The sequence below is a fragment of the Genypterus blacodes genome, unplaced genomic scaffold, assembly GCF_046128005.1.
Source record: "Genypterus blacodes isolate CSIRO-AG114 ecotype Tasmania unplaced genomic scaffold, CSIRO-AGI_Gbla_v1 ptg000100l_1, whole genome shotgun sequence".
Taxonomy (NCBI): Eukaryota; Metazoa; Chordata; class Actinopteri; order Ophidiiformes; family Ophidiidae; genus Genypterus; species Genypterus blacodes.
This window is the reverse complement of record NW_027466904.1, coordinates 246,515-255,604: the sequence shown is the minus strand read 5'-3', so window position 1 is coordinate 255,604 and position 9,090 is coordinate 246,515. Positions and strand designations below refer to the sequence as shown.

Below are 9,090 nucleotides of genomic sequence, written 5' to 3'. Positions count from 1 at the left end.
AGAGGAGTAATTTGAAGTTGTCAATACTTCCTGTGCAGACATTCCATCAGAAATTGGAAAAGTAAAGGTGGTCCACAAAATGGGTCAGTGTGTGTGTGTGTGTGTGTGTGTGTGTCACAAAGGGGCATATTATTCCCGGCGGTGTGAAGACAAGTAAACAGTGGGTCAAACATTCCCCGACCTGTAAAGGAACACACACACACACACACACACACACACACGCACACACACACACACACAGGGGCTTAATCACATTATATGGCCGAGGGAGCCGGCCTTGGTGTCAGACTCACTGTTGAGTGGCTTACAGACGGAGGTGAGGAGAGATGAGAGGGGAGGGAAGGAGGGAGAGAGGGAGGAATATATGGAGTGAGAAACGGGTGAAGGGGAATGAGGAGAGAGGAGAAGAAAAGATGGACAATTGGTAGAGGTGGACGGTGTGTGAGGTCAGTGGGAGACAGCAGGTGTGAGGAGGGGAGGTGAGAGAGACGATGGGCGGTCGAATCTCATGGGGAAGAAGTGGAAACGTGTAATCAAAAATATACACACTCCTGCTCTGTTAGAGATCTGTGACTGTGTGTGTGTGTGTGTGTGTGTGTGTGGATCTGGATCTACAGGCTGGAAAGGGTCAAACATGTGTATCGTCAACGGTCTTCAAAAGAAAATTCATCTTTCATTATTTTATATCCTCTTAATTTGTGAGGTACAGAAAACAAGACGAGGAGCTGATTTACAAAATAGATTTCTTCTTATAGATTGCGGTTAAATGTTTTTGCACATAAAATAATTGAACCTCCCTGACAGATGTTCTCAGGTTTTAAAGCAGCTCCGACATTCTAAGTGTGTGTGTGTGTGTGAGCAGAGCGCTGCAGTGTCGCTCATAGGAGGCCGGTCGTTCCCCATAAGGAGGAGAAGTGCTTCAGTCTTATCTCACCTTATCTCTCTCTCCTTTATCACTTTAAACTCCATTTTACCTCCTTGTTTGAAGTTAAATTAAACTCTGGATATTTAAAAGGAAGAAGAATTCCACTTACTGCATGTGACAGACCGAGAGCTGCTGTGTGTGTGTGTGTGTGTGTTTGTGTCCTCACACTGAGATCCACAGCAGGGAAGAGAGAGGAAACTTTGCAGAAATAAAAGTCAGATGTCATTATTTATCATCTTAAGTCTTACTAATTTATGAGGCAGAAAACAGAATGAAATTCTCGGTTGAATTCATCCTGAATTATTTAATCTGAAATGGTTAATTCCATACAAAGCCCCAGCAGATCCCTCCTCTGTTCTGATGAATACTTCATCACTGGTCCTAAATCGAAAACAGGAGGAGGAGGAAGATGGGGCTGAAGAAACTAGACTTCCCACTATTCCTTCACTTTATTCCAGAATGTGTTCCTTTAAATGTTGTAGATTTTAAAAGTTGCTTTATATTGAAAGGTCATGGAAATCTCTATAATGAAGTAAACCTTCAGGACCTTACTTCCTGTTTAATCCCATAATATTCCCTGTTATGTTCTGCGTGCCATCCTGACTGATGTCCGTGTGTTCATAGTGTCTCTCACAAAAACAATTACACTACTTCAAGCCTTTATAAAGCGTTTGGTGCTGGCTGCTTTTCCTCGCAATCCCAGGTTGACGAAGTCCAAACGCTGCCTAATGAAAAGGGACGCATCGCTGATTGCAGCTATATCTGGAGCCGAGGTGGAAGTGGCATCGATTTAACAATTTAGCAGCACCCTCCTCTGTGTGTTTCCATTAGTCACGGCTGAATACCACCCACTTCCCCCCTTTCACTTTCCTCAAAACACACACACACACACACTGGCACACACACATACACACGTCAACGCTGTGGAGATATCTTCCCCTATCCTCACCGATCAGGATTGGCCACATTTAAACCCGTATTCTGACCTTTAGACACTTCATGTAAGGGCACACTCAGGAAACTTTGCCATGCTATGGAATACAGCTTTTATTTTTGTGACGCAGTGCATGTGCAGGCTATAGTGCAAGTGTACAATACTGTATATTTGTCACAGTTGTGAATCATAGAGCTTTGCTGCATGGAAGTGTGTGGCAACATTTTTGCAGATCATGAAAGAGAGATCGGTCCTTTCAAAATGCAAAATAGCATCAGACATTATTATTTAGTTGGTCGAGTCACTTTGCTTATTTAAGTCCCAACAGTCTTTGAAAATGCTGTTGTTGTGGTTTTTGCTCGGTGGCAACAGGCCGGACTACAAAGAGGACGTGGACCTGAGGTGGTCAAAGGATTGTCCCGGTGTCCGACTGTCAATCACGGCGTCATCCAAGCCTTTCCACACTGCGGCCGGTTTGGGTTGGAAAGGAGAGGCGTGGAAAACTCCGTCCACCCATTCTCTGAGCGTAGCCACGGGTGATTCCTGTTGCCTGTCCGCGCTCAGCCCCATATTTGATGGATATCCGGGAGAGGCAGACTCCGACGATGACAGCATACATGGAGGATATTCTGGCTGCAGAGCAGAATCCAGAGAAGCAGCCGTGTGGGCGATGGACCATATTTTAGGTTTGGCGTCTGTGTTTCGGAGGTCTGGATTGGGATAGAAGATGTGGTTGTGTTGCGGCGGTGTGAGTTTGGGGCAGTCAGGAGACAGTCTGTCCTTCCCCAGCTGCGGGTCTGAGCGGGGGCTGAGCCTGAGCAGATCTGCTGTTGCGTTTGCCACCTTGTCCTCAGGGAGAAACTGGGCTTTAGGTTCACAATCTGAACCATCTGACTCCAGCAGGTCAAAGTCCTCAAGGTCACTGTGCAGATCTGCACACTGCTGATCTGCAAAGAAACAACAACACTAAGTCTGTGCAGGGCGATCCAAGTTTCTGTGCAACATTTGATCCAAGTGCAAAATCGAAAATGTGCTGACGGAGCTGCTTACCAGGCAGTTCTTCCTCACTTTTGAGTGGCTTCTCAGCTTCATCGCTGTCATCATCACAGCCTCGGTCATCAGAGCTCTTACAAGCCCGCGGTGACCACGTCACCTTGTTCTCCTTTTTCAGCCTCCTGCGGGCATTGGCAAACCATGTTGACACCTGGAGGTGGGAAGAGGGAACGAATCGAGTTAGGAGAGGAGGAAAGGAATAAAGAGGCATACAGCAAGTGTTAGAGTCTGCGTTAAAGGAAAGGCTTGTGGTCAGATAGTCGCCCAGATCTCCCTCCTGTTAAACCCACCTGTGTGAGTGTCATCCTGGTGATAATAGCGAGCATGATCTTCTCTCCTTTAGTGGGGTAGGGGTTCTTTTGGTGCTCCTGCAGCCAGGCCTTCAGGGTGCTGGTGGTCTCTCGGGTGGCATTTTTACGACGCGAAGCTCCATCAGAGCAGGAATACCTAAATAACATGGTGACGGGCAAAATGTCTAGTATTGTACATCACAAGATACACAGCAACTGCTCTAAAATATGATTACATCACATTCAGTGACATCATAGGAAACTTATAGTGCCAGCAATGAAGTTTCCAAATATTATTGTAACTAATAATACTGTGTTGGATTAGTAATGAATTAATATTACAGTTGTCAACAAAGACTAAGACTTACCCGTATCTGTCATAGGGATACTGTCCAAACGTGTACTCATAAGGATAGTAGGCAGAAGCTTGAGATGTCCCCATGTGCACAGATGAAGCTCCATCTTTGGGATCCAGTGGCCCCTAGAATCACACACACACTCATTAAGATACTAGCAGACCAGCCGTGAACTAATCTGTAGCTTCTTCTGTCTTTCTTCTGTCACGTATCCTCTAACATTGGTGCGTAATTACGCGTTGTCCACTCTGGAACAGACGGATCAGTCCACTGCGCTACAGTGAAAACACAGATTAATAAACTATTGACACTCACTCTGGAGTAGAGGGCGGCGGCGTCGCTGGAGCAGGCGCTGTAGTAGCCCTGGCTGTTAGAATAAGGGCCTCCGTACACCCCGATGCCGGTGCCGGTGGGGAGCTGGTGTCCCGGGGAGCGCAGCGCCGGGTGGGAAGGAGGCGAGCCCGGCTCCAGACAGCTCGCCAGGGAGCTGGGGGTCATCAAGAACTTTGGAGAAAACCGTAAAAGAAATCATTTATTTTCCTCTCAATGTCCTTACAGAGAAAAATATCATTTTTGTATTTTGCCTTGAATATGTAAATAAAACACTTAGTTGTGTTTACTGCAAAAATATGCCTTAGAATAAAGTACTATAGCTTTAAATGTTGCGTTTTCCCTCAAGAACTGAGGTGAAACAACTGAACTTGAACTCTCACAGCTGATTTGATCACATAAAACTGTAACTACATATTTTTAAAATAGAAAATACACTTCAGTTTATAATCAAGCCTCTCAGATTCGGTTTGCATGAATCAAACAATAATAAAGCGGAGGTGAAGTGTGTGTGTGTGTGTGTGTGTGTGTGTGTGTGTGTGTGTGTGTGTGTGTGTACCTGCGGTGTGGTGGAGTAGGAGTATCCCAGCTGTGAGTAAGCCATCGCTCACACACGGTCACAGGCAGGAGAGCGAGCCGGAGCGACCAGCGCCTAAACAACACTTCCGCCCCGCGCGCTGATCCAGCTGATCCAGACTCACTTTGTCAAGTCAAGTTGCCAGTTGTCAGACTTGGAAAAAAAACATCTATCACCTATTAAGTCAATTTAAGAGCGCGCGGCTTTGGCTCACATTTACGCACGAATTACATATTTACGCAATAAACTGAACGTAGTTTAGGAAAAGTAGAACTTCCAACGCAGTCGCTTCTCTTCTTCTACTCAGAGCCTACAGAGTCCTGACAGAGTCCTCTGCTATCATGGAGCGCATCTTACAGTCCAGAGCGGGTGTGTGTGTGAGTGTGTGTGTGATCAAACCCATGCGCCTCCCTGTGATGCGCTCTTTGGTTTTTAAGGCGCGTCTCTCTGACGTCAGCCAGTGTGTGTAGAAGCCTGATGTTCGTATCAAAGATGAAGAAACTCTAAGACTAATTAATTCTCCTCCGTTCTTTCTCTTATTGGGGGGGATCAGATCGACGTAAACACACAAGTGCGACCCCCACAACAGTCTCCCCCCCAGGCAGACTGCAAGTTAACACACACACACACACACACACACACACACACACACACACACACACACACACACACACACACACGCACACGCACGCACGCTATGGCCAGAGGGGGGATCCAGGACGTGATGCGTTGACACCACATTGACACGAGATGATTGATGACTACAACCTGATATTAGCATAATCGTTTTGCCCTGTACTTTAGATAACTTGTCACCGCGGTGAAATCTCCCTGTCACCCACATATTCATGAGTGGGGAGATTTCAGGTCTCCTCCGAGCAAATTAATCAAACAATAAACACTGCGCTCCATTCCCTTGAGTAAGCACCTTTACCAGCTGAATGGCTTGTCATGTTTTTAATAACAAGTCTTAGAAGCTGGAAACATTCACATTTCCTCTCCTCTTCACCTGGATTTCTTTATGGGAAAGTATTTTGGGGGTTGATGAAGACAGAGAGAGGAGAAGGATAGCAGATGCTGGTCGTGAGATTTTGTCGTATTTTCATAACAAAATGGCACAGGCGAGGAGTGATATTGGAGGATGAGGAAAAGGAGAATTAAAATGAGTTTTGGCTGCGTAAGGATGGGAGAAACATGAATTAAGAGATGGAAGGAGAGTTTGGTGGCTTATGTTGCACAAAGGATCTGAAATGAATGTGGAGATGGAAGGGAAAGCCTTGAGGAAAGCGACTTGGGCGACGGAGGAAACGGTTAATAGTCAGGGGATCTGCAGCGGGGCGAGGGGGCGAGGGGGCGAGGTGGAGATGTGGAGGGGCTAAAAGGACACAATATTCCCAGTGCACCCAGAGTAAAGCAGGAACAACAGAGCTGCATCACCAGAAAGCATCTCCAGCCCCACCGGGGAGAAGCATCTGTGTACCGCCGCTTGATTGACATTCCATTTGTCCCATGAAAGGTGCTCCTATACCGAACACGGACTCACTGTCTCCCCCTCATCTGTGCTCAAAGCTGGGGGAATGAAGTTATCTCCACCCGTGCTGGCGGTGCACATCTCTGCACAAAACACGTGTCACTCAAAAAGAATGGCAATTTGTTTAGCCTGTGACAAAGAACATGATTGTGTTTAATCTTGGTTTTTATATCGTTTTACGTGCAGAAAGGAAGACTTCAGCTGTTAGGAGATGAAGGAGCAGACGAGGCGGTGAGGGAGTCTGCTGCGGGTTTGACTCCAGAGCTTTTGTTACCTTCCTCTCATCACGTGTGCATCTGTGCGTGGAGGTGCGTCCGTATTAGCTCCCTCTTTTTTGAATATTCAATGGCCTACTTCTATATTCATATACAGTGTGGTTATATATTAATGGCGTTCCTCCTCCAGTATATATTTCTGACGGCGCTGCGTTCGTTAGACCGTGATTATCTCTCACTGATATTGCTCCCCACACATCAATCATTCAGTCACCGTGCGCCACAAAAGAAACGGAAAGGAAACACATTCTTATATTCTCCTGCCTGCAGTGGGCTCCTGCTATTATGCACTGGGTTGTGTGTGTGTGTGTGTGTGTGTGTGTGTGTGTGTGTGTGTGTGTGTGTGTGTATGGGGGGGGGGGTTAATGATAGAAGCATGTTAATGTGAGAGAGGGAGGCCGGGCAACAAACACTGCAGAGTGTTTGTAAGAGAGGGACGAACAAGTTGAGTATGGGAGCGTCTTCCTCTTTAAAGTCTGACAAGTATGCAAGTTTAATCTCTGTTTAACACTTAGATGCTTTTTGGGTTTAGTTTGGGAGTCTCCCCGTTAACCTGGAAGCAGAATGGGACTTTGTTGTGTTGTTAAAGCCTCACCTGGTTGAGACAATGACTTTGATTTTACTTTCATAAACTTAAAAAGAGCACAGAGGAAGTCAAACCATGGTGAACGTACCGGCATCTAACTCCATGTGGATGTGTTGGGTAGTAAAGTCTCATTATTGTGACCCAGTTAAGTGAATAAGTGGAGTGGACTCGTACTCTTTACATGTTTTGTTAATATTTGGCAGGAGCTTTTGTGTAAATATAAAGAAACGGTTCTGAGTCCAGCTGCTGTTGCTCCACACTGCTGCATGTTTTCCATCTCTGCCTGCTCCACACACACACACACACACACACACACACACACACACACACACACACACACACACACACACCTAATAAGCTGAATCTGTGCCGTGTCCCAAGGGTACACACACACACTAACACTATAGAGCATGTGTCCTGTCTATACACTGTAGCAGTTTAAGCAGTAGTGTTGTGATTAAACTTAAGGAGCAGTTGTGTAAAGACTCCATAGCATTAGTCAGTATATTTTGCTTAAACTCCACATAGATGAGCCCCAAGCCGGATTTGAACCCGGAACTTGGTGTGAGGCTAAAGTGCTAACCACTTAGACTCATCTCACACAGAGCAAGGAGAGGTGAGACATTCAGAGAGGAGCAGACAGACCAGGAGGAAAGACACAGACTAAGACAAGTGTAGGGGGATGAGGGGGGGAAACGTCGGCCCTCCTCTTCATCACTATACAGGTTCAATAGCTCCAACGCAGTACAAGTGAGAACTGGGCTTGATTTGATCCACAAACACGGCTTCCGGCGCCGACAACCTGTCCGATCCAACGCTCACTTGTCTCACAAGAGCCCGGTGGAAGATCCGGAGCCGGAGAGTGGAGAGCGGATACTATAAATGCCCCCGGTCTTCCTCATCAATGATGTAGGAATACGGGAGAAGCGACACGCTAACCCTCTTAGCCACCGTGGAGTGTTTGTGTGTAAGTGTGTGTGTGTGTGGAGGAAGAGAGGACGAGGTGGACAGAGAGACAGGAGCAGAGAGAGAGAGAGAGAGAGAGAGAGAGAGATAGAGAGAGAGACAGGTTCAGGTGCTGGCTAAGGCTACCAGTGGCTCTTAAGAGTGTGTATGGCTCAGGCTGATCCCTGGGAGGCCTCAGCCGTATTCCTCCATATCACTTCCACTTCATTACCCTGGGAGCAGACATACATTATTCAGCTCTCCAAGCCTCAGTCCACAGGGAGCGATACAGCGCTTTAACAAACACTTTAACCCACACTGATCCTGATCTATTTGTTTATTGGACGGTCCGTCCTCGCCGCTCTGACCTGATTTCTACAGCGCCGCCTAGTTTCAGCTCGTTTGATTCTTTTTTATCTTCCCCTTCTTCGGTCATTTGCACCTTTGATTCGTCTTTAATTCTCTAAACCCAACTAAGAGCCGACGGATAGAAATGTTTGGATTTGCACACCAAGTAAAATATAAAGAAGCAGAGACGGTTTATTAATTTATAACTGCAGAAACTAAGCAATTCAAGAGGAACGGCTTAGATCTGGGATCACCATGTAGGAGGACTGGACCCCCCCTGCTTCCCCCTGTCTCCCCCCTATATCCCCCCCTCCTCCTCCCCCCTTTGGAACACTGCAACTCCACTGCTTAGAGCTTAGCTGCCATCCTCTGGTGCTCCTGGGAACTGCAGCATCATTGCAGTGATTGTGGCGATTTTGGTCTGTGTTTGAGTGTGTGTGTGAGAGTGTGAGTGTGTGTATGCAGTTTAGCCTCAGGGTGCCGTGGGCTGAGAAGGGTCACTGACAATTTAGCAACAGTCAACAACAGTCGCTTCACATGTCAGTTTTCTGTGTGTGTGTGTGTGTGTGTGTGTGTGTGTGTGTGTGTGTGTGTGTTGTATTATTTCTACTTTCACCATCTTCTCCCCTCATTACCTCACTTTTCCGTCATGACTGCTAAAGAATATTCCCCTGCATCTCCCCTGACTTCTGCCTGTCTTCATTCTCCAGTGATCATATTTGACTTTCCCCACAAACGGGCCAATCGTCTAATCTCCTGCCTGCTCATCCTGAAAGGCCCGGCGGTTCCCAGGAGTCTCACACTGCGTGCGCCTCCACTGATCTCCTATCATCAAACATTTCCCAACAATTATTAATCCGCACCAAACGCTCAGAAACCCGTGCTAGACGCGGCTGACAGAGTTGCATGTGATGGCAGTCGATTAAGTGCTTCCCTCTGA

At 46.8% G+C, this 9,090-nt stretch overlaps 1 protein-coding gene across 1 annotated transcript; it reads right to left on the bottom strand.

Moving 5' to 3' along the window:
• Positions 1-2,225: 2,225 nt before the first annotated feature.
• On the bottom strand, positions 2,226-4,492 carry irx4b (iroquois homeobox 4b). The gene is made up of 6 exons (XM_076159948.1): positions 4,448-4,492; positions 3,874-4,062; positions 3,571-3,683; positions 3,203-3,359; positions 2,910-3,063; positions 2,226-2,806 (listed from the first exon to the last, which is right to left on the bottom strand). The coding sequence occupies exons 1-6, from the start codon at positions 4,490-4,492 to the stop codon at positions 2,238-2,240; spliced, it is 1,227 nt and encodes a 408-aa protein (XP_076016063.1). The 3' UTR covers positions 2,226-2,237.
• Positions 4,493-9,090: the final 4,598 nt, after the last annotated feature.